At 34.1% G+C, this 26,983-nt stretch overlaps 1 protein-coding gene across 1 annotated transcript in view; it reads left to right on the top strand.

Annotated features, from left to right (window-relative positions):
- The window catches only part of SSBP2 (single-stranded DNA binding protein 2), a 211,739-nt gene that overhangs the window by 102,728 nt on the left and 82,028 nt on the right, over positions 1 to 26,983 (top strand). Inside the window, exon 4 of the mRNA XM_011934359.1 lies at positions 16,624 to 16,713. Within this exon, the coding sequence (XP_011789749.1) occupies positions 16,624 to 16,713 (90 nt within the window). The remainder of the gene's footprint in view (positions 1 to 16,623; positions 16,714 to 26,983) is intronic.

Below are 26,983 nucleotides of genomic sequence, written 5' to 3'. Positions count from 1 at the left end.
GGGATTCCCTTCCCCCTTGCACTTCCCAGGTGAGGCAATGCCTCACCCTGCTTCAGCTCTCGCTGGTCGGGCTGCAGCAGCTGACCAGCACCTATTGTCCGGCACTCCCCAGTGAGATGACCCCAGTACCTCCGTTGAAAATGCAGAAATCACCGGTCTTCTGTGTCGCTCTGCCGGGAGTTGGAGACTGGAGCTGTTCCTATTCGGCCATCTTGCTCTGCCCAGCTTTCTCTGCTTTCAATTTTTCCTTATTCCTCTTCTTTTTACTGCCAGAGAAATATCACTATCATCATCTTATTGAGTTGATTCATGTCTTGGAAAGATGTAATAATTCTCTATCACTCATTGAATCAAATATGTCATAGTATTCAAGAATTCCCAGTAATTGGGCTCATATCATGAATCCAACTCTATGTTCCCCAAATTACCAAGGAGAGAACAGTTTCCTTTCTTCTGTAGTTCCAAAATCATTGCTTCCTTTGTGCATATCTGTGTTGTTCTAAGTTGAATTGTTTTTTATTCTTTTCCATCACTTTAACTTTTCTTCAAGATGTGGCTTAACAAAGACTGTCTTCCATGAAATTAAACCAATGTGTGGTTGTTTTCCCCTTTCTGTGAATTCTTCACCACTTATAATAAGGTGTGTTCTGACCTATCTAGGCCTTTAGTAGAGCACTAGTCTCCCGGGTAATATGAAGAGGGTTGAGCCTACCCTCATGACCAGCTTAACTGACCTGAGCTGCGTCAAGCTGTTAGTGTGTGGAGGATAGTTGGCAATGTCTCTGCTTAGGCATAAATATGCAGGTTTCTCACAAACATATAAAGAATATGTAATATTTTTACCAAGGCAATGAAATGTACTACAACTTATGATAACTTCGCCTCCAACCAGAATGTTATTTCCTTCAGAGATATTTCTTTTTACTTTCCAATTAATGCAGTTTAAGGAATCAGAAAGACCATCATATGATTGATTTTACCCCATAGCTATGTTTTTACTACTCTATATTATACTTGATTCTACATATTACCTTACAGTGTTAAATAATAATTTCTTTCTTTTTCGGTACTACCAAAAACTTAGAAATAGTATCTTACATTCCACTCCACTCAACTTGGCACTTGCCAAGTCTCAGGTTAAAAGAGTGCTTGAAAAGAATGTGTATTTTTAATTTGTGAGTACGGGACTTTATAAGTGTCCATTAAATGAAGCTTATTAATTGTGGGAAAATCTGATTTTCAGTCTATTTAATAAATCAGCTTCTAGGAGGTCTTCTAATCTCTCACTGTGATTATTGATTTGTTCATTTCTCTTTGCAATTTTGTCAGGTTTGCTTGATGAATCTTGAAGTTATATTGCTGTATGGATTAAAGATTGTTATAACTTGCTTGTCAATTGTTCCTTTCATTATTGAGTAAAGACCTTCTTTGTATCTACTAATGCCTTTTGCCTTAAATTTTATTTTGTTAAACAGTGCATCTAATCTTATCTAATTAAGTACGCATCAGTAGTGGTTTCACAATGGAAGAAATGATTATTTTATGGCTCCATTTTCAAAATGGTGTTTAAAACCATGTTAACGTAGTGGGTATATGTGATTGGCAACCATATATTAGAACTTGATCTTGAAAATGAATTATGTGTGCATCTTAGAGTAGTCAAATTACTATTCAGATGAAATGATATTAAAAACAGTTGACATTTCATATTTAATAGCACCATTGATTCATGTTCATCACTTAATATTGAATGTTAACATAAAGGTTGTGTAATTTATTCTAGTTTAATGTCCTTTAAAACTATCCAAGCCTGTTTAGAAGATAGTGAAGCAAGTATCAACTACATTGACTTCTGTCACTTTGTCTTCTGAGAACTTGATACACTTACTTGACATAAAATAGCACAAGCTACTTTAGATTTAAGACACTTAATAATCCTATAAATGACATACCATTTATTTTAGCCAGAAACAAAACATATCATCATAATATAATAAGTTCAGCCAGCTTCTACTGATCTCATGTCAGGCACTGCTAAGCACTATATATACAAAGGAAGAAAGCGGGCCTGTCCCTTTAGTGTTATTTTCGGACTGAAAACAAAATCTCAATATAATATGGTAGGTACCACAATAGAATTTATGCAAGAGTTACAGAAACCATACATTCTTATTCATAGTTTACTAATGGTGCTGCTATAATTACATATCTAAGATGGTGGTCAATTGCCTTTTCTGTAATACAGAAAAAAATATAAAAGAGGGACTTAAATTAGAACACATGATTTTGTATTTTTTTTCCTACTTTAAGTTCTGGGATACATATGTAGAATGAGTAGGTTTATTACAGAGGTATACATGTGCCATGGTGGTTTGCTGCACCTACCAACCCATCATTTAGCTTTTAAGCCCTGCATGCATTAGGTATTTGTCCTAACGTTCTCCTTCCCCCTTGTCCCCCACCCCCTGACAGGCCCCAGTGTGTGATGTTCCCCTCCCTGTGTCCATGTGTTCTCATTAGAACACATTAATTTAACACACAAAGTCAATAAAGCTATTAAACAAATTAGGGGGTGTGAAATTTCCTTTCTGGAAATACCTTCTAAAAATAGTTATTAGTAAATATTCTTGCTGAATGTTTTACATATTCTAAATTGAACTTATGCTTCTCCCACGCCTGTCTTTCACTCCTTCCCTCAAACTTGATTCATATCCTGTTACCTTTTCATTGTACTACTACAGTGCTTATGCTAGAAATCCAGAAGCCTGCAATGCTTATGCTAGAAATCCAGAAGCCATCCGTGATACATCCTGCTTCCTAACCCCCTTTTGATTGGCCTTCATCAAATCCTGGCAGTTTTTACTTTGAATACATTTTCAGTCCATCTGCGTTTCTTCTCCACTACTGCCCAAGTTCCTCCACTTTCCACCTGTACTACTCCAGAAGGCATCTTCTCTTGCCTTATCTCTTATCTATTTTATTTTCTCAAAGAGCCACCAGAGTTATCTATTTAAAATTGTACATCTGATGATCATGTGCTTACTTTCTCAAAACTTTTTGATAACTTCATATTGATCCTATAATAAAATCATCTCAGGTCATGCTTTGAAATCCCTGTGATTTAGTCACATTGACTTTTCTTACTGTATCTTGTATTGTGTCACTCCTCTCCCCACCCTATGCTCTTTACTTTTGAATTCTTTTAATTTGTAATACTTTTAATTCTGTTGCCTTACTTTTTCTTTCTTTGGTTTTTTTTTTTTGTTTTTTGTTTATAGGTTTGTTTGTTCTTTTGGCCTCCTTATGACCAATTCTCCAGGTCTCAGCCTGAAGAATATTTGTTACTTAGAGGAAACGTTCTTTACCCTCTAAAGAACACCTTATTCTTCCCTTTTCTAATTTTTATCACACTGGTAAATATATATGTCATTGTCTTTTCCACCTCTAAGATTATAAGCGCCTGAGAACAAGAACAAGGTCTGCTCACCACAATGTCACATCTATAGTAGATGCAAATATTTGTTGGATTAAAAAACTTGCATTAATTAATGAAAATAATGAATTCAAAAGGTTGATTTAAAAATATATAAAGACCTAAAACATCTTAATTATATAATTTTTAATGCTATGATTTTTGAAATTAAATTCAAAGCCATTTTATATGAATAACTGTCATATTTAAATTTTTTACTTCAAAATATTTTATCCAGTCTTATTACTCAGTATTTCATAACACCGTACCAAATGAATTTTGTCTGCTTCCAAAAAAATAAACTAACTCTTTCAGGATGAAGGTTTATTATTTTGAGAATATCCAAAAGAATGTGCTGCAGTATGTGAAGGCATATCACCCTAAAATAGTAAAATATTATGATATAGTGAAATAACTTAAAATTTTTGGTGAAACATATTAATATTTAACAATTTGTTCTAGATAAAATTTAAGAACTTTTTGAAATCTGTTATATTAGACGCATACTGTTTCAGATCTGTGCTAACAATAGTGTTAAGGGAAAAAACTGAATTTTTTGACTTTAAGTTTCTTCTTATGGGTTTAATTTCTGTAAATTTCAGAAGAAAAAGGTGAAACAATGAAACAAATTGTTAAATATGCTTAAGCAGAAATTTTAAGTTCTTTCAGAGGAGATGTACCTTTTTGTGTAAACTTTTTACTGACGTATAGGGGATATGATATTTTTAGAAGATGAGTATGTAATGATGACCTTCTTCCTGGAAAAATCAACACACAAACAAAAATTACAATGATTCATGCTATTGATGCAAAGCTGTACCTCCATGATTGTAATCTGTTCTGTAACAAAGATGTTTTAAAGAACTTCTTAAATAGAAGTGCTGTGCTTATGCAATCAGAACAAATGTGCTTTGGAGTCTAATATAGGGCCATTCTAGGATGACAGAGGAAGCAGATGAGAGAGGTCCCACAGCAGAACATTGGCAAGAAGTAGATCTGCCTTGGAGAGCTTATAGACTGGTACAGGTAATAGGCAGAGGTATGTGTAAGTAGTCACCATTAGGATGGTATAAAATGAACAGTGGGAATGCTTTACAGGTAGGAAAAACTATGCACCGGGAGTAGATGGCAATAAAAAAAAAAATGAGTGGTGATCTAGGCAGTTGAACTAACTATTGATATCGAGGGAATCCAACTGCAGGTAGTGCAGACTCAGCAGTGGAAATGAAAGTCCAGTGGCAGATACAGTCCCTTAGAATTAATATGAGGAAAGAACTCTCAAGAATGTTAGCTCTACTGAAGACCATTATCCTTAGCAAACTAATGCAGGAGCAGAAAACCGAATACCACGTGTTCTCAGTTATAAGTGGGTACTAAATGATTAAAAGATGTGGACACAAAGAGGGGAACAGCAGACACTGGGGCCTCCTTGAGGGTAGAGGGTGGGAGGAGGGAGATGATCAGAAAAAATAACTACTGGCTACTAGGCTTAGTACCTGAGTGATGAAATAATTTGTACAACAAACCCCTGTGACATGAAATTATCTATATAACAAACTTGGACATGTACCCCTGCACCTAAAAGTTTTTTTTTTTTTTTAATGTGAGCGCTAGTCTCTGAGACATTCAGATCTAGTTGAATGGGAACCGACTCAGGGAATCTAACAAATAAAAGAAAGAAATGGACCCTCTTTTGGCACAAGGATTAAAGCTAGATCCTAATTACTTTGAATTAGAGTACAAGGTCAAAATAGAGACCATCAGCAAGTTGATATGAATGCTGAATCCTAAATTATGGTTTCAGTTGTATGTATATTTTCCCTGCCATAGGAACTGGCTTCGCTACAGTCTAGATGGAATTGGTGGGAACTTGTCAACGATTAAAGAGTCATTCCTTTGTGAATGAGAGGAAGGCAGAGTTAGAGGCCTGGCTGGCAAAACAGCCAAAGAAAAGATGCAGTATGTGCCATTCTTCTTCCCCTTCCTGTGCTTCCCTCCTCTTAACTGTGGAAGGGAAACAACTGATTTGTGCAAGGCACAATTCAAAGCCACTAAAAGAACCATGAGACCAGGGGAACCACAAAACTTAGCTTTGTAAAACCTGGGATTATTTTTAACCAGAAGGAGAGTTGATGTTATCAAAATGATAGAATTGGCAAGTACATACTCTTCAATAGGCCAAGTACAGTAACCTTTTAGGATCCATAGTTTCCTAGTTTCTAGATGCCTCATGAAAAAATATTATCCAAAATGAAATAGTCATTTAGGAGCAGGAGTGGGAGAATATTAGTTTTCAATTGCTGCCATAGCAGATTACCACAAATTTAGCAGCTTAAAACAATGAGTTTATTATCTCACAGTTTTGTAGGTCAGAAGTCTGGGTTTGCTGGGCTGATTTCTTCGCTCCAAGTTTCACAAGGTTGAAATCAAGGTATGGGCCTGCCAGCCTCTCACCTAGAGGCTCTGAGAAGAATTCTCTTTCAAGCTTATTTATTTATTGTGGGCAAAATTCAGTTTCTTGTAGTTGTAGAAATCAGTGGGGGCTGCCCTAAGCTTCACAGGCTTAGGGGATTTAGAAGCCCCACATTCACAGGCTCTGGGGATTAGAACATGGATATCTTTTGAGGGGCCATTCTGCCTGCCGCAGAGGGGAAAAAATATTTTCCTAAGGGATGACTCTAATTATCCAGTTTGTCTTACTAGGTGGTAGTAAGAATAGTAAGAACTGTACCTAGACTCTCAAATGGAAGCCCTGGGATTTTTACAATGAATCAAATTGTTTATTGGAAAGAGACAAAGGCTTCCATCTTAGGTCAAAAAGGAGAAAGTAGGGAAAGACCAGAATATGTAATGGTTTACAACTTGTGAAAGTGGAGACAATGTTAATATTTCTAACACCTTTTCCTTGTGTTTCTCTTTAAACTGTGGTATTTTGAAATGCTCTTTAAGGTCATTTTATTAAGTATTTGGTTAAATGTTATTTGTCTGTGTGTGGGCGGTAGGGAGTGTTTAATGGAAAAGCTCACATATAGACCTAGAGTTTGATCATGTGGCCATAACGCTGATTTATTGCTCTAGTAAAAATTTACCCAACCTTTGAAATTCATATGAAGATAATAAGTGCTTCTTGAGAGCTGAATATATAACATGAATGTGAAAATATCTCAATTATATTTCATTTTTCAACAAAGTTTTATATGCTATTTAACTTTTTTAATAACTCATTTTGAGAGGTAATTGCACTAAATTCTGAATTTTGTGTGATAATGAATCATTACGTCTTAGCCTGAGGCACATAGAAGGCACCTACTCTTTGGGTTGCATGTACAAATGTGAATATATCACCCAGAGATTTTTTTTTCTCGAAACAAATTGCTAATGTTACACTCTTTCTTGTTATCTGCCTTTTCTGATTAAGCTGAATACAGAATGCAAGAAGCCCAGGTTCTGCACCATGAAACATGGCTGCTTATTCTGAAAATTAACATTGAAAATCAAAGGCCACCTCCTACAGTGTTTTCATTCTTTTAATGAAGTTTTAATTGTTTTTATCAGAGTCCTGTTGCCTTTCTCTTGCCATTAAAACATTTATTTGGCAAGAGTGGTTGCTTCTGTTATCTATCAGACTTCCCATGCTTCATGGCTTCCATGTGAAAAGTTTGCATTTTGTAGAAATCACCAGCCAATCAGAGCACTCTTTTTTCTTCTGCATGGCAAATATCAGCTATAATATTTAGGTCATGAAATCTTTGGCCCTTTACGTGTTTTTAGATGCCCAGGATCTACTTCTTCATGGAATATTTTGGTTTTGTTTATTTGATTTTGTTTTTGATGTTATTTCTGGGTCTCTCTTGCTCTTTTGGAAGCCTAAGGGATTGAATACTATTCTGTGGATACTTTGTGAAAATAACATGTAAAATATTTTTGTGATTTAAAAACAGACGAAAAAAAGTAGCACAGTCAATGATGCTGGTTCTCCAGATTGTGAGTGGGTGACTAAGTGAGGTGGCCCAGGGTAGAGTATGTGGTGCTAAAAATAAACTTGTGTCCCTGTGCAAACAAATGCCCAGGAATAATGTAAATGATTTCTAGGTTATTTCTAGTACCTAACTTTCCAAAATAGAAAAACTTGTTTTTCATAGTCTGAAAATTAAAATGCTTCAAATCTTACTTTATTGAAATGAGTTATTTTAAAGTTAGAAATATCGGCATTTTATTTAACCTTAAATTTTAGGGATTAGGTTTATTTGAAGTAAAGTTAATATGTGGTCATATTTTCTAGCTCTTGACAAAACTGGGTTTGTGTGTGTATGTGAGTAAACAATCATTTTCATTTATGTTAGAAATAAGACATTCCAGAAAGTTTATTAAAATTGTATTTAAAAAATCACTCAGGTACATTACTCTAAGCTAATACTATATATTCACTCTTTTATATATTACCTTTTATCATTTGCATAATTAAAATCATGTTACACTCAATTCTGTATTTGGTGTGCTTCCCACAGCATTGTATCACCAACGGGTTCCCACATTTCTCAAATAATGCCATTTGTAACCATTATTTGTAATGGTTTAATCATGTTCCATAATTTAGATGTACTGCAATTTAAGTGTTGTATTACTACTGAATTTTTGGATTACTTTGAATGTTTCTTACTGTAAATATATCACAGAACATATTTTATGTATACTGTTTTTCTCATAGTTCAGAATTTATATTTGGATAGTATCGGAAAGGAAGGGTCACTTAGTCAAATTTATTAATATTTTATAGCACATTATATATATGTAATGTGATTTCTACAAGTGTACTAGTTTCCCATGATACCAATAACCTGTAAAAATCCTTCTGGCAAGATTCTTAAGCATATTTCCCCAGTCATCAATAACATTGCAACTGTTTATCTAGTTGTTAATAACATTTGCAAAAGACCCTTCTGAGGTTTACCAGATCTTTGCTTTACACCTATTAACTAAAAAGATTTTCTCCCAACTTTCCAACATTACAACAAAAAGGAAACTAAGTATGAACATTGGAAAGGTTCACCTTATTCCAGGCAAGTAATTTAAAGAGACCAATACCTAGATACAGAATTGAAACATTTGAGAATTAAAAGTATCAAGAAAATGTCCTTCAAATCTTTAGAAAATAAAAACAGATTATATCCCAAGGAACGAAAATCAAGATGGTATCAGACTTCTCTGTACCACTAAGGACTAGACAACAGTAGTTAACTATAGTGTTGATGAAAGTCGTCAAAGACACTTGCCTGCATATAAGGATTTGGAAAACAACATCCATATACTCTTTGTCCAACTAAGAAATGTATAAAAATTAAAACTCAAGCATAGTGAAGTTATGTTATTAAAAAATTAGATAAAATTGAAGTTATTATTTTGGATGCTAAGAGTATCGTTACAAAACTGAAGGTAAAAGTTAAAAATTATTAATGAAGAAGAGATGATAAAAACAAAAATGTGTGCCTAAAACACCAGATGTTTATAATAAGGATTGGGAAGCGGAACAGGGAGATGTAGAATAGGAAAAATAAGCTAGCTTCTTCGTTTTTCATAGGGAAAGGCATACAATATTGTTTGTCTTAACTTTAATACCTTTAAAGCTTAGGATAAAGAAAGTTTTTTTTTCTAATTTTAAAGGATATCTCATTAGATGCATTTTAGAAACTTTTCTACTAACAAGTAAAACAGTTAAATAAAATATAGCCATAAAGTTTAAAAATAAATGGATAGGAGATGATTTATTATGCAAACACAAAAGGAAAGCTGAGCTAGCAATATTAATTTTGGACAAAATAGATTCAAGGCAGTGATTACTAAACATGAAAAAGAAAGTGACTTTTAATAAAGGATAGAATCCACAGTAAAGATAAACATTGTGCTAATGAACACAGAATTAAAATATGTGAGGCAAACATTGGTAGAAGCACAAGGAGAAATGGACAGACAACAATGTGGGCATTGTATATATATTTGAAAGAGCAAGGGACAAAAATTAGAGGCAATATGAAGATATTAAGCCAATAGATAAAAATGTAGACAGAAAATAAGGATATTTACTAAGTATCCATGGGAAATTATAACAATCATTGATTAGACCACAAAAATTGTTCAATACATTTCTAAATACAAAAATTGCATAATATGTCTTACCTGGCCACAACTGGAAAACTAGGAAAAAGCAAATTAAAAAATAAAACCTCCAACTATTTGTGAATTAAAGTGCATCTTTTATTACATCTGCAAACTTGATATTGGTGTTCTCACTTTTTTTCGTAAATCATTGAATTACGGTAATATCCATTGCTAGTTGCATTCAATAACTGTTTGGCAAATAAATTATAATCATTAGATGGCTTAAGAAAAAAATTGTAAACACCAATGTCAAACTTTGCAGATGCAACCAAGGGTAGATTCAGAGCTAAATTTGTAGTTTTATTTTCTTTGGATTTTAAAAAGAGGGGAAAATAGAGCAGCGTGGTGGCTCACGCCTATAATCCCAGCACTTTGGGATGCTAAGGTGGGTGGATCACTTGAGGTCAGGAGTTCGAGACCAGCCTGGCCAACATGGTGAAACCCTGTCTCTACTAAAAATACAAAAAAATAGCTGGTGTGGTGGCAGGTGCCTGTAGTCCCAGCTAATTGGGAGGCTGAGACAGGAGAATTACTTGAACCTGGGAGGCAGAGGTTGCAGTGAGCCAAGACAGCACCACTGCACTCCAGCCTGGGCAACAGAGTGAGACTCCATCTCAAAAAAAAAAAAAAAAAGGGGGGGGGAGGAAATAGCTACTAATTTAATTAAGATGTTTGAAAATAAATAATAAAACCTTAAAAAGGCAGGAGAATGCAAATAATTTCTTAAAGAGAAGTAAACATGTTAATGAAACAGAAAAAAAGTAAATTAATAGACCAATTCCTGGCAAAGATGATGAGAATGCTAATTCAGTTTAGGAGGGAGAAAATAAATAATCATTTCTGGGGGCCTGCAATTCAGAAAGACAGTCCAGGGCAGGTGGGCAGACTCTGCTCCACGAAGTCACCCAGAGATTGAAACTAACGAGTGCTCTGCCATTGTATAAGGCATCCTTTTTTTTTGGTCTGCGTGGCAGAAGTTAGATCTCTGAAACATTTGTGTTCCAGACAATAGGAAGAGAAGGAAAGGAGGGAGCATTACAAACCAGATCTTACGACCAAAGTTCTAGAAATGACATGTGTCTCTTCTGCTTATATTCCATCAGTAAGAACCTGGTATTTGGTGAGAACACAGGGGACTGAGAAATGTAATACAGCTGGGATGCCATGTGCCTGACTGGTAGAAGAAAGGAAAAACATATTTTTGTGGTCTACTTAGCAGTGTCTCTCACACCTGCTACAGAGGACTTTTATAAATTATGTAAAAGTAGTGTATATATGGATAAAATAAATATTTCAATGAAATGAAGTGTTCTGAGAAAATGTAAATGAACCAAATTGAAGAAAAGAGAGGTAGAAAATATAAAAAGATAATAATTCTTTCCAAAATTGCCTTTGTCTTAGGCAGTTTTACTGCTTTACTGCTGTGTCTTTTAACTTTCAATAAGTAGATAAATACCATATTATATAAACTTCTTCAAAGTATTATAAAAAATAATTTGCCATCAATTCCTTTTGAAAAGGTAGAATAATTCTGATGCTCAAGCTTGAAAAATATAATACATCAAAGGACATTCTAGACCTGTCTCATTGAGAATAGAGATGTAAAACTCCTACATAAAATGTTACCAAATATAATTCAGTAGCCTATTAAATGCATCATGCATGATGATCAAGCATGACTTATCTCAGAAATACAATGATGATTTAAGAAAACTATCAATATATGATTACTTATCTCATGCTTCCCAAAAGAAACACTAAATAATACTACTCAAAAAATGAAAAGGCAGAAAGCATCTTTTCTTATTCCTGATTTCTTTGAAAATTGTTTTTTATAGTACTAGGCAAAGGATGATTTTTTAGTACGATAAATAATATGTCCTCAACCAATAGCCAAAATATTTTACTGTGCTTTACACTAAAGTTGCCAACATACGATACCTACTATCATTATTTTAAATGTTTCTCAAAAAGTACCTACCGATGGCTTATGTCTTAGCTCATTCTGTGCTACTCTAACAGAATACCCGAGACTGGGTAGTTTATAAAGAACATAAACTTATTTCTCATAGTTCTGGAGGCAGGGAAGTCCAAGATTAAGGCACCAGCATCTGGGTCTGGTGAGGACTTTCTTGCAGCATCCTCACGTGGCAGAGGGAAAGTACAATGAACTCCTTCCATCAAGCAAGCCCTTTTGTAAGGACACCTAATATCATTCACAAGGGAGGAACCCACAAGACCTCTTCACCTCCTAAAGGGCCCACCTCATAATACTATCACACTGGCAACACCTGAATTTTGGAGGGGACACATTCGTACCATAGCAGCTTAAAAACAGTACAGATGGCTAAATAAGGAAAATCTGTAATCCCCTGCTCAGCCTCTTCCTACTCACCCCTCCCTTTAATCCCCTTTCCAGTTTCTAATAATCGTAGCACTATTTTAATTCCTCTATTATCTTCATATATATATGAATAATAATATATTATTATCTTCATATATGCAAATAATAATATATTATCTTCATGTACTTAAAATGCTTTTCATACACATAAAATTATTTTTCCTATTTTACCAAATATAGACTGTCTTGATTCTTCACTGTATAGTTAGGCAAACAGTTCTCTAGCATTCTTAGTAAATAAATTGTTATTCAATGTGTAGAATCTTGATAAATGCTAATTGTGTTTAGTAATAAATTGCATCCTAATTTTATTTTTAAACAAATTTGTATTTAATGCCTGTTGCTTTGAAACTTCCATACAGAGTATATACAACTTTTTTCCCTACCAGAAACCAACAGTGATAATAACTGAATTTAAAATAAGAAGGTTTTTAACTTTTATTTCAAGTTTTTATTTAACAGGAGAAAAATATAAAATAAGAGTATATTTCTCTGTTCTTGAAATTCAGAAAATAGGGAATTAGAATTAAATATTTTTAGAAATCAGTCATATAATAGCACTTCAGAGAAACAGGAAAATGGGAAATGATGAAATAAATAACATAAACATATTGACTTATGCCTTCTTAGAGGGTAGAATGATGTAAGTGCCAAAAGTTCCAGAGAAGAAGATGATCACACAAACTGAACAAAATGTAACTACATAGAGACATGAAGATATGAACTTTCATAACTCTGTAAGTTCATTTTAATATTTCCTTGAGAAAACAATAAGAAAACAAATAATTGTTCCATACTTTAGTTGATTTGAGAACACCAAATTTAAAATATTGGATTTATAAAAAGTCAGTAAAATTATATTTGTGATTTGGGAAAATGAAAAAACAATAACAAAGTTGTCACTCAAAAAAAAAACAAACTTGAAATTTAGGACAGATGGCTAAGTAAATGCTTCAAGAGCAGTTAGAAAATACATTATCTGGCAGTGCATGATAAAAGCATGCAAATTGATCTGTTAGAAGAAACAAAACACTTTTAATGATAATATTGTTATATCTGCACTGAAGTCTTATATATTCAGTTTAGTTAGAGGAAATATTGTAAACCCATATTATTTGTATGTTTTTCTCTTTTAAGAGAGAGCTATAATGAAAACTCAATCCTAAGTAGTCATGGATATATTATATAGTAAAGGATTTTCTATGCTACTCCAATGGGAATTCACATAAATTCAGTGAAACTAATGCTTTCTAGTAGTTCTTAACTATAATTAAACTGTTTGCTCTCCTTTTGTGATTTTGTCACAACATCTTAGAGTAATAATACATGCTTTATGATTCAGGCCCAACAACAACTTTCTGTGAATCACGCAAAAATTTGACTCATGAGTTGGAAGTAAACTTGAGAGAAGTCTCAGAAATTTCAGCAATATAACCCAAGAAATGTGGTACTTCTCCCATCTAAATAAATTTCTAATTCCAAAAACTTCGTATTTACCTTATAATTTCAAAGCATGCATTATTTATTTGCTACTGTATATAAATTAGCAACTTAGGCAGTTTGAGAAATATATTCTTTTACAATGCTGAGAGCACCATTTAGTGTACCTCTATAGTGTTTATTATCAGCACATGTTAATGATCAACAAAGTGTGCCAACCAAATGGTACCCTAAGCTGAGTCCACATAATACAGTAAAGAGGGAATTATCTTTTGCCAATAAATGCCAGCAGAGTGAATGGATAATTTAGCTTTTTTTAAAAAATGTGGTCCAAAAAGTGAAGTTTGGGCCAAAATGCTGTGGACTAGTGCTTTGTACTGGGTATACTGGATCATTACTGGCAATTCAGCACACTTCACTTTGTGTCCTTAGGTCAAGGCTAGAAGTTGCTATCACATCGGATAACTCATCATGTTGTATACGATGAATCATCTAGCTATAAAAATCCTTATTTTCAAGACACTTCTGTTGTTGTGCCTAAAGTATGAATATTAAGAAAGAGGAACTTCCACAAAATTATTGTGCCGCTGTGAAGGAATAGGTGCAAACTGTAAAACTGTGGTACATCTTGAAATGTAGGAAGGGAAATCAGTTAGTAGTCACTGTAACTGGATTCATTCATTTGTTTGATTTGTCGATTGCTTGACTATCCTATTTAAAATTACAATCCTTGCCTATTTTACTGGGAATTCTCTATTCCCCATCCTTTTTTCTTCTTAGATCGTGGATAAATATATTTAGTTTGTTTTACTCATTGTCTTTCTTCCCTCACTAGAATGCTGACTTTATGAGGGCAAAGATTTTTTTTCTGTTACATTAACTACTATATTACAAAACTTAAAAATCCTTGACTACATGCAAGAGGAGAGAATAAATTCAGTATTCTTATTGAATTTATTAAATATGTTTAAAGGCATAAGGTGAAAATTCAGAAGCCATTTTAAAGGTTTAACTTGCTTAAATCTTCATCCAAATGATTTATTTTATTTTGCTTTTACATAATAGCAAGAAAAAAACCCAGGAAACATATATAATTAAGAACTTTGAAGAAAACCCTATCAACCTAGCATATGATATACCTTCAAACAATGTAGCCTGCCAAAAAAGAAAAATATAAAGAAGCAATCAGTCAAATATTTAACTGTGAATTTTACATGTTTCTTTACCAGCATCCTTACCTGTGGAATTTTAGTTCAGCACAAATGAATACAAATGCCTATTCCTTTGAATAGAGAAAAAGACATATTTTATGTACTTCTTAGACAACTAGAATTGAGGGAGAAATTATATCTCTGAACTACACTAAAAAGTTTTAGTAACTCAGTAAATTCTGTTTTGTCACTTTGTACACATGCTCAGTGTTATAGTATACATTTGAAAGTACAGGCGAGTGTGATTTCCAAATTTGTCTTTTTTAATATGTCTTTTTATTGTAAAACAATTTTCTATTCTGCAGTTAATTATAACAATAGTGATAGGCTATGTCTAGCTTTTCATACTAAGAGCAACTTCTACATGACAGTAATTTCAGCCACAAAGATACAGATCAAATCTTTCTTCCTAGATCTGGCTGTAATCATATTTATTTAAACTGAAAGAGGTTGTGTTCGATGATACTTTTTCCTTCTTACCCTGACATTGTTGTATTAAAATTTTACACAAATTTAGTTAAAATGAAAAAAAGCAATTTGCTTCTCATTTTTTAAAACATGAGTGTTGCTATATAAAGCTCAATAGAGCAATAACTGACAAATGGTAGGTATTCCATTAATGTGCACTAATTGAAATTGCATGTTTTTTCTTAGAATAATAGACTCATGTTTCATCTTAAAATCTAAGAAATACTATTTCTTCTTTTATATTCATATGCCTTATCAGAAGTTTAAAATTTTGACATTCATAGGTAAGCAACATTTCAGATAATCACATTTAAATCTAGACTTCGTCAGGAAATACTAAAATCATTGGCCTTAATTATTAACAACTATCAGTACTATAAAATAAACATATTTAGTATTTTTTATCAATTTATATACTGGGAAATGAGTGCTACAAACATACTGAGATTTTACATCTTATAATGGAATATTAATGCATGAATGAATACACTGAAATATAGGTGAAGATAGTGCAAGAGATACCCTAGATACAAGTTTTGCTTTGATTTCTCTTCATAGCAGAACTGTTCAATTCAAACTGATCTATCTTCAGCATATTTCTGATCCTTTCTTGACTGTTTTTAGTATTTGTAATATGTCTGATCAGGTTGAGGGATGAAATCTATGATTGTAGAACAGTTGTGTGTGTAACTTCCCTATGTAAGTATTAAATCTATAATGTTGATTTTATTACAAAGAGTCTAACCCAAAGTTTTTCATACTCCTATTTTATAAAGTGCCAGGATTCTATGAAATAATTTGCAAGTGAAGCAGACTTTGAATTTTTCAATTTGATTTTTTTCATAATTTGTATGAGACTATTCTCTCCAAATCTAATTTTTTTCTCCTATTCAATCCTTTATTTACTTTTTTGTCCTCACCACCCTATATATTTTGGCTACCAGTTACAGTATATCAGAAAGTGAATAATGTGAGTGTTGTCACCTATAGGCAGGAAATTTAATTATACTTGTTTATGACATAAAAGCATAATCTTAAAAAAAGAGAATTATTTTTGTCAACTCCTACAATCCACCCCACCATCTGCAAACTTTTTACCAATTTATTCACCTATTTGTTTTTGATGTTGCCATTTCAGATGCCTGTGCCTTAAAATAAAGTATTAAAGCGTTTACTAAGGCTTTTATTATTTTGTCATAGTACTATTTGCATTTACTATATCATATCATCAAAATATCCATTATTAAAGTTATTTGACTTCACAAAGTTTAAAGAGACTTGTTAAAATCAACTAATTAAACCAGTCATATACTAAACTATTGTATCTTAGTTTACTTCTAGGATGGGGAAAATTACCAGTATTTGTTCCCAGGCATGAAAGAGCATCCCGTCCTGCAATCTATTATCATTAGTCTTTGGTTTTGTGCCTTCTCTGTAATGATATAGGTTTGTTTCTCCTTTATTCTTTGCAGAGTGCTGCAGCAGCTCCCAGTCCAGTGCTAGGAAACATTCCCCCAGGAGATGGCATGCCAGTAGGTCCTGTACCACCAGGGTTCTTTCAGGTACTCAGAGAAACTCTGACTAGGAATTTTAAGGCATAGGAACTCCTGTTTGATTTTATTAAAGATATGAAGGAAGATAAGGCTATTTTAATTCTTAAGGTAAACAATAATGTATAGCCAACTCTTGATTATTCAGACTGGTTATCAATTATATCCCTTTCTTCTTATGTTTTATATGTTGTTAGATTTTGTATTTATTTACTTAGTCATTTTGTTGTTAATTAAGAAAGAAAAGGAGTTGAGAAATACAAATTAGCACATTAAATTAACTGTGGTAAATATTTTGTGGGAGAACAGACTAAATATGAGGTTCTGAAAAGAAATGGATATTAACTATACAAGCTATTCATATCTCCATAGACAAGATAATTAAGATTTGGCTGTACTTTCAAAATATAACTAAATTATAACATTAATTTATCAAGAATTACAGGCTATATCAAAATATGTTTGAGAATTATCTTTGGGGCTTTTAAGCTGGAATTTTTATTAATATTATATAACATTTTAAGATCAGATTTCAAATATATGTGAGTATTCTTAAATTTCAACAAGACCACTTATTTTAGCAATGATGATAACAATTTTATGACGACAATACAGTATTTAACTTTTTAAAATTTCACAGCATCCACTTCTTAAATCTGACAGTTTTCTAACTCAAACCAACATAAATTCCAAAATTTATTTTTAAATTAATTATAGTTAATTTTATAATACCCTTTAAGAAAATTAAGAACTTAGGAACTAAGAACTAGAGTTGAAAGGCATTACAGGACCTAAGGTAATATGCTGTATTGTTAATGAATTACATTAGGTACTTATAAACTAATTTGTCGGTTCAGTTTTGTATTTTCAGAGTTCTTCATAATCATTTGTTAGCTAATTCACACCATCATTGCAGGGTCATCCATGTACTTATAAATGTGAAAATAAAGAAATACAATTATAAATAATTTTCCAAAGTATATCAATTGAATAAAAGGTCTTAATTAAAACAGAGTTCCAGCTGTAGTCCTTTAGAACATGCTTATTTATTCAACTACTCTGTATTAATACCCAAGTAGTCCAGAAAAGTCTTCTTAGAGCTCACATTCTGTCATGGGGGCCCTATCTTATAATCTAGGAATAGACTATAACTCTTGATTATTAATTAAACCACCACCATTTCAGATATTGATAATAAAGCTAACACTTAACAACTGCTAACTACATGCCATGCTTCATTCTAAATGCTTTACATATATAAACTCTAATCCTCAAAATATCCCTAGATGTAAAATATGTATTATTATCATTCCCACTGTACAGATAGAGAAACCAAGGCATTGATAGCTAAGTGATTTATACAAAGTCAGAAAGTTACAGGGCTTGGATTCAAATCAAAGTAGTCTGGACTTTTGCCATTGAATTTATCTTTTAAGTCTCATAGTTGATTGTTATTCGTGAAATATTTCCAGTTCATTTTATTTTTTCCTCATCCCCTTATTTCTCTTGCCAAAGATGGGTAGGAGTTAACAGAGTAAATCAGAATAATGTATATTTGAGAGTTACTGAAAGTCTCTAAGAGGCACTTTTAAAAGAGGGAGCAGATTGGGGAGGAAGCCAAGTTCTTTCATTCTAGGGTTAAGCGAAGATGTATAAATCCATACATTTTCATTTTCACATTTTGTAGAATGAACTGTTCTCCCTTTCCCTATCTTTTGTCTCAAAGTCTCGCTAAGGGTAATTGAAACAGTTAGCTTTTAGTTTTTCCAATGTGATAAATATTTGAGTACTGCTGTATGCCAGGCACTGTAGTAGGCATCTAAAAACGAGCAGGTGTAGTGTGTACCTTCCTGAAGCTTATTGTATAGCCCTTGAGGCATTATTAAAAATAAATAACTGTAATACAGTGAAATATGTGTTTTAACAGAGTAAAGTTTAAAGTTCTGTGATGACCTGGATGAGAGAGCCATTACATCTACCTGAGCTGGAGATAACAGTAGTATGGAAAACATTGTCCACCAAAATAAGCAGGGGAATTACATTTCAGAAAGTCAGAATAGTATAAGCAAAAGTGTGACTGCATCAAAATGATCTGTGCAGAGGTGTTCAGAGTAATACATACAGAAGGTAGGGGGGAGGGTAGGCAGGAGTTCCAAGACATAAAATTGGAAAGATATGCTCTAGCATGCCACATGTTAAGAACTTGAGTCTTTATTCAGTAGGAGCCATCAGAGATCTTTAGGAAGGGCAATGACCTGAATTCATACTAAATGGTAGATTCAGGCTCTGGTAGGCACCTGTGAGAGAGTTGTATCCAAAATCCCTGCCCTCAAGAAGCCCTACAATGTGATGAATGAGAGAAGAGGCCATTACAGCATAGTAAGAAAATGGCTGTAGTGTTCTCTTAGAGCAAATCAGAAGGCCACCAAACCAAATCTTGGGAAATACGTGAAAAGTATTGTCAAAATAGTAAGTGAAATCCAATTTGGCAATTAAGGATGAGTTATGAGTTAGGCAAAGGAAAAGAGGGGAAGAACTTTCTAGGAAGAGGGAAAATAATTTACAAAGATCCAGAGGGAAAAGGAGAGAGAGAGAGACCAAGGAAAACTGGAGCTTAATTAGCTAAAGGGAGAGTAGCTGGTGATGAAGCTTGAGAGGGACTGTAGGGCCCTTGTAGGTTAGTAGAGTTTGAACTTGATCCTAAAGGCAGTACTAAATTACTGGAGGATTTTAAGCAGGAGACAAACATGTTCGTATTTGCATTTTTAGAAAAATCAGTCCAGCTACATTGTGTAGCCAGAATTGCAGAGGAACAAGTCTGAAGATAGGGAGAGAATTTAGGAGCCTTTTACAGTACTCCAAGTGAAACGTAATGGTGGCCTTAACTAAGATAGTGGTAGTAAGTATGGGGAGATATGAAATAGATTTGAGAGACAGAAATAAACAGGATAATGCAAAATAAGGGAATTCAAGGATAATAATTCTGGTTTCTGGCTGTAATCTGGGCAGATATAGGTTCCATTTTCTGAGCTACAGACTACAGAATGGGGAATACGTTTGAGGTGTACAGATGAGGTTCCCATGAGTCCTCTAATTAGACAGATCTATTAAGCTGATAGACCTATCCTAGGTTTGAGTTCTAGGACAGTAATCTAAACTCGAGATAAAAATTGCAGGGCCATATCATATTAAGGGTACTCGAATCCTCAGGGGTGGATGAATTGTCTGGGGAGAAAGTACAGAATGAGAGGGTAAGAGAATATACAACTGAACTTCCAAAAACACTAATATTTAAAAAGAAGAATCCATTACAGATGCAGCCCTGTTAGTAGGTTGGCTATGATAGCAGCTAAAGGAAGAGACTTTCTGAACTGATTCAAGATCATTGGCAGTAGAATTAGAAAGGAATAAACAGTTCATAGTTATGTTTGATAGGCCTTAATTAACTAAAGTTGGGGTAGAAGAGAAAGAGAAGAATCAAGGATGATTCTGAGATTTCTACTTTGGGTCTCTGGATAAGTTTAGTGCCTTTATCTGAGTAATGAAAGACAGGAGATTGAAAAAGTTTCAGATATGTTTGAATTTGATACACAAGCCATTTCTCTTTCTCTAGGCAGACTATTTCAGCTAATCCCAAGTACTTTTTTCCTCTATTCAACATTTAAATATGTCTCCCTATAAATACCTCTTTAAAGTGTTAACTCAAAGTACCAAAAATTTAGAAAAGACATATGATATTATTATCTTTTGGTACATATAATGATGGGATCAGATGACTCAAGTATGTCCTAAATATCACTGGTTTCCTGCAGTTGCTGAACTACAGTGTGATTCTGGCCGTAATGTCAAAATACATATAGTTAGTGAGGAGTAGCTGCCTTCCATGAGTAGAAATAGCAGCAGACAATCATAATTCAAGTTCAGACCCCCGTTTCTAATCTAATTCCAAAGAGATGTTGATCTCCAAGAATGATCCAAATCTGGAGAACCTGTAATGGAGTATCAGTTCATAGTTCATAAACTCTAATACCCAAGATCAGGCACAATCCTGATTATTAGTTCAGGACAAGGCAAAGAGGAATAGAAGCAACTGGAAAAGAGCTGGGTGTGGCTCCTTCAAGTGACAAGGTCCAGAAGGCTGGCTAGGATAAAGACTCAGATTCTCCAAAAAGCCAGACTTGGATATCAGGGAATTCCAGGTTCAAAAGAGAATTAGTCAAAATGGTGTTAAATAGTTTTTCCAGCCTCTCCTGTTTGCAGTTAGAAATTATGAAGGGTGGTTACCTCCTATTGCCTTTGACTTTTAAATAATGATAATATTTTATAACTTATATTCTTAGTAAATGCAAAGCTTATTTGGAGATAGCTTGAATGGACTAGACCGAAAAAGAATTTAGCCTGTTAGAATTAGTGAATAAATGAAAGTAAAGAAGAAGAATTTATAATTAGTAAATGAAGCCCCACCTATTTCCGAGCTCTCCTTACTTTGTGATCGTACTGTAAAAAATACATTGAAACATTTCTCCTAAATAGACAAACATACTCCCTTTTATCCTGTTTACATTACAGAACAAGCTCCCTCTTTGACTGTAAGTATAGACTTAAATTCATTACCAAGTAGAATGATCACAAACTCTGAACTTGTGAATCCATAACAACTACATTTGAAAAATACAATGAATTAAACTCTAAAATAAACAACTATGATATGACTTCATACACTTAAAAAGTCCATTCTGAAAGGCAGTCTTTAGTGTCTTTCTATTTGTGACATTGTTCATACTTAAACTTTGATGTTTTTATTGAAATGAGAGAGCCTCTGTTGCTGAGCAGGAAACCAATTAAGTAAAATCAGTGGGACTAGTCAGACATGCAAAAGGAGGTATAAAGTTAGTAAAATAAAGCCATTTAAAGTATGACATGTAGTTATTTACTTGGAGTCTGTTTTCAAATGAATAATTTGTATAAGAAACCCTGTAAGTCCTCAGAGTGACACTATGGAACGGATGAATGACTTTAGAGCAGCTTTCTTAAATTGGGAAGTCCTGCTTTTTGGGATCCAGAGGGAAGAGAGTAGACATGGCCATTGATCTAACTAAAAGTTTGGCAGTTTTTGTGGAATCAAGTATCTTGATACGGTGTGAATACACATCCATTGTAGGCACCCAGAACTGAGTTTGTACTCTTTTATATCCCTGTCTTATTCAAAGATGTCATAGTATGCTGAGAAATTTGAGTTATGTATTAAAAGCATTGATCTGCTATTTATTCATTCTCATGGCATTCATACAAAAGGACAGGCAAAGGACTTTGAGTCCTGTAGTATAAATGGTAGCAGCCTTCCTTATACCAAGTGGATTTTCTTCTCACTTGTGTATAATGAGCAAAACAATTTACTACTAATAAAATGCATTAAAAAACACAAAAGTACTAATTCTTTTCTTTAAAAAATTAGAGTATTAACTCTGTTACCTTGTAAAGTTCTGTAATTTTATGGATGAGTAAGTAACAAGGAAGCTTCTCTCGTGAATTTACTATAACTTATAGAATATTAATGCAATGGACATTTCTTATTTTAACCAAAAAAAATTGAGGCGGGTAAAAATGCTTTTTCCTGCTTTATGTTCTTTACTACAAGAAAACTTTTAAGAAGGAAACTGTAACTTCTTTATCACTCTAATAACTAAATATATTCATATCCTTTATATAAAAACACAACATAATCTTTTAATAGGTGCTAATGTGGATAATATCTTTGAGTGTGTAACTAATCTGGGATATACCCATAAATACCTAATTTTGAACTCTGTATAGACCTTTGTTCTCTTTTATCATGTATTTTGATTTTTATCTTGGCTATATTTACTATATTTTAGTCACTAGATCTTTAGTTTTATTAGCTGAAACTGTTGAAAAACTGATAATATGTTGATGTTGGGTTGTAAATTTAAGACTTTAACGTGGATAAGATTATAAATACATGTTAATGATAAAGGATACCAAGTAATTTAGTTTCAGACCAAGGTGATCATTCATATTTTAAAATCTAAGTAGAATGAAACTCGGATATAGTAGAAAATATGTGACAGCAGGTTTTAAGTCACATTTTGTTTGCAGGCCTAAGATTGGCAGTGGTAAAGCTGCCTTGCCATCTAGTGGTAGTTTGCAGATATCTCCACTTGTTCAGGGCCTTTTTCCAGAATTTCTATTTTTAGCAAGGCTGCACTGTAGCAAGCTGACCTAATGCTTTGACATAGTAATAACGCAATAAGAAAAAAAAAATAGTAAGAAATTTCCTCTTTTCTCCGTGGTGGTATTATTGACTAGGAAAGGCTCAATATAAATGACATTCATAAAGCAACAAGGACAAAAAGCTCATAGTGTACAATATTTTTGATATTTTAAAAGAAAAAGAATCAAAAATGAGAAAAATAATTATTTAATATAACACTCGAAACTGAAAAAGAAAACCGTAATATATGGTTTTACAAGTCCTAGTTAAATGTTTTTGGGAGATAAATGTTTAATTTATTTCTGAAAATAAATTCTGCATTTTGAAGATACCTTAGTATCTGTATTCATCTACTCTGCTATTCCTATTCAGACTTTGTAAATCCAACCATTTATATACATATAGTTACATAATCTACATGCCTTCTCAATTTCCTTCTGTTATTAGTCTTGGCATTACCTTCACTTCCAGTGGTTTGCCTTTCCTCTTATCTTTCCTCACTATGGCTGTTTCAGAAATTAGTCTCAGAAAGTACTCTGAGCCAGGAGAAACTCCCTTTCCCTCTCAGGAAGTTATAGATACCATCTTAGATCTTAGATAAATGAACCGAAAGATTACTTGTTATATCCTTCTTAGTTTGAATGAGTAGGGTACTGAAAATCTGAAGTAGAATTAATTTATTAGACTAGAATATCTAACAGCATTAATATATATAGTTCGAAAAATTCAGACATTAGAAATAGTATTTCTCAGAATTAAATACACCCAGGGTTTAGATAGTGGAGGTGAGGAAGTTGGCTTCAAACCTCAAGAAATAAAAACTAAGTTTAATTTTCTTAAAAATATAATTTTGAATCTTTAAAGAACAGAGATTCTAAATGTTGAAAATAGAGCAAATCTTTCCTTGTTATAAAGATAAAAGCAACTAAAAAAATAAAGGTGCCTAACAGCTGCTGGCTTTGATAATGCTGTCCTGCAGTTGTGGTAATAGTTTTTCTGGCCTCAACTATTAGAACAAATTAAAACTGCTCAGCTTGGGTAACTAAGTCAGCTTTTTAAAAAATTGCAGTTCAGGCAATAAAGACCCTACAGCAGTAACTGGATGGACAGAGAGCAAAGAAGGGAGTGTCAGGTATTCAGAGTCTTTACTTGGGTTTTCCAGTTAGAATCAAATGAAACACTTTCCTATTAGAAACCCAATTTTTTGTTTTTTATTTGTTTGCCATACCGAGTATTTAGGAGAAACGTAGGTTGGTCATTCTAGACCAGTATTAGGTTTTCCTTTCACTTTCATGCTACTCCTGCAAGCCAAAGATGTCCAGGACATTTAGTATGAAACAATAAAGCATCATAGTTTAAAATCGCGTCTAAGAGCTTAGCTGTTGTTCAGATCATTTGAAATTATAGTTTTTCTTTTGAAAATATTATTGAAAATTCTTCCCAGAGTGCTGTAGTTTTTATTGAAGTTTCTTGATTAAAAAAGTGTATATAGAGAGCAAATGGTAAATATGCAAAGGCTATTTATAACACAATTTAGTTTAGGTTTTATTTTAGTATTGGTTACAGCAACAAAAATGCTCCACATTCTTTGGGGAATTAAATATAAGGAACAGGTTATTAACTATATTATTAATTACCTATTTAGGGGTAATAGATTTGTCTTAAGCATATATTAGAAAGACATTAGCTTTTTAAAAGAATAATTTATTACTAGGTAGTGTTCAGGAACAATTTGTCTTATGTTCTATGTCAGGGGTCAACAAAATTTTCCTGTGAATGGCCAGATAGAAAATATTGTAGGTTTTGCAGGTCACACGGTTTCTCACAACCACTCAACTTGGTTGTAGCATAAAAGCAACCAAAGACATTATGTAAATTAAAGAGCATGGCTGTGTTTTAGTAAAACTTCACTTACAAAAAAAAAAAAAACAGGTTGTGAGCAATATTTGGCCTGTGAGCCATAATTTGCCTACTTCTGTTCTACCTGAATGTGATAAAAGGTAGCCTATGAGAGATCCAAAGGGTAAGGACCAGAGTTTCTCTAAGGGGGTTCTGTGGAATACTCATACTAGAGTCCTAGGAGCCACCCAACTCTTAGGGGACTAGAATTCTTGGGGGTAGGGAGGATGGAGCCACAAATCCTTTGGTTTTTGTTATGGTTTTGTTGTTTGTTTGTTTTGTTTGTTTGTTTTGAGATGGAGTCTCACTCTGTCGCCCCTGGCTGGAGTGCATTGGCGTGATCTCAGCTCACTGCAACCTCCCCCTCCTGGGTTCAAGCGATTCTCCTGCCTCAGCCTCCCAAGTAGCTGAGATTACAGACATGCACTACCACACCCGGCTAATTTTTTGTATTTTTAATAGACATGGGGTTTCACCGTGTTAACCAGGATGATCATGAGGTCTCCTGACCTCATGATCCACCTGCCTCAGCCTCCAAAAGTGCTGGGATTACAGGCGTGAGCCACCGCGCCCAGCTGCATCTGTTATTTTTTGACATTTTAATGGTAGCCATTCTGACTGGTGTGAGATGGTATCTCATTGTGGTTTTGACTTGCATTTCTGTAATGATCAGTGATGAGCCTTTTTTTCATATGCTTGCTGGCCACATGTATGTCTTCTTCTGAAAAGTGTCTGTCTATGTCCTTTGCCCACTTTTTAATGGGGCTGTTTGTTTTTCCTTGTAATCTTGTATAAATGCCATATATTAATAGATGCTGGTGGATATTAGACCTTTGTCAGATGCATAGTTTGCAAATATTTTCTCCCATTCTATAGGTTGTCTGTTTACTCTTTTGATAGTTTCTTCTGCTGTGCAGAAGCTCTTACGTTTAATTAGATGCCATTTGTCAATTTTGATCCAACAGATTTTTATGATAGTTTGGATATGTGTTGGCAAGATAAAAAGACAAGTCAAGGATGAATGCAAGGCTTTTGTCCTATGCAGCTGGAAAAATGGAGTTGTTTACTGATGTGCATAAAACTTCAAGAGGAGGTGTGAGATGGACTATTAGAAGCTTGATTGTGAACTTGTTAAAACTGAGACGGCTGTTAGACATGCAGAGGTTTTGAGTAGGGAACAAGATGTGAGAGGCTGGACTTTTACGTTTGAGGCTTGAGCTAGAGATATAACTCTGAGAGTCACTAGTATATGGATTATATTTGAAGCTATGAGCCTGGATGACATCAACAAGATAGCATAGATGGAACAAGAAGCTGTGCAATGATGGATCCCAGGACACTCCAATGTTAAGAAATTAGGAAAATGAAGAGGAACCAGCCAAAAAAAAGCAACCCTTGAGACAGGAAGATAACCAGGCAAGGAAGTATGCTGGAAGTCAAATGAGGAAAATGCTTTGAGGAGAAGAATGATCAGCTGTGTCCAGTACTGCTGATAGGTCAGATGAGTCAGTGACTCAGAGTTGACCATTGGATTTAACAATAAGGAAGTCATTAGTGGCCTTGTTCAATGCAGTGCTGGGGGTGAAAGCCTCATAAAAGTGCATCTAGGTTAAGCTGAGAAGAGAAAAATTGGAGGCAATGAGTATGGCCAATTCAAGGAGTTTTGCTTTAAAGGAAAGTGAGACATGAGGCAGTAGCTGGAGGGAGAAGTCAAGGGAGATCAGAGAAATGCTGCTAGGAGTGAAATGTTGGCTCTTATAAACTATATTGAGGAACAGAGAAAAACAGCCCTGTTGGCAACTGTGGGAAAAGGGTATCTGCTATTCCCATTCTCCCAAGCAATCGCGTACCATTTTCAGTATAAGAAACAGTGCTAGGGGGCCGTGTGCAGTGGCTCACGCCTGTAATCCCAGCACTTTGGGAGACTGAGGCAGATGGATCACGAGGTCAGGAGATCGAGACCATCCTGGCTAACACGGTGAAACCCTGTCGCTATTAAAAATACAAAAAATCAGCCGTGTGTGGTGGTGGGCACCTGTAGTCCCAGCTACTCCAGAGGCTGAGGCAGGAGAATGGCGTGAACCCAGGAGGCGGAGCTTGCAATGAGCAGAGATCGCGCCTCTGCACTCCAGCCTAGGCAGCAGAGCGAGA

The sequence above is a fragment of the Colobus angolensis genome, unplaced genomic scaffold (genome assembly GCF_000951035.1).
Source record: "Colobus angolensis palliatus isolate OR3802 unplaced genomic scaffold, Cang.pa_1.0 Scaffold134, whole genome shotgun sequence".
Taxonomy (NCBI): domain Eukaryota; kingdom Metazoa; phylum Chordata; class Mammalia; order Primates; family Cercopithecidae; genus Colobus; species Colobus angolensis.
The sequence above is the reverse complement of the archived record's forward strand: the minus strand, read 5'-3'. Positions and strand labels throughout refer to the sequence as shown.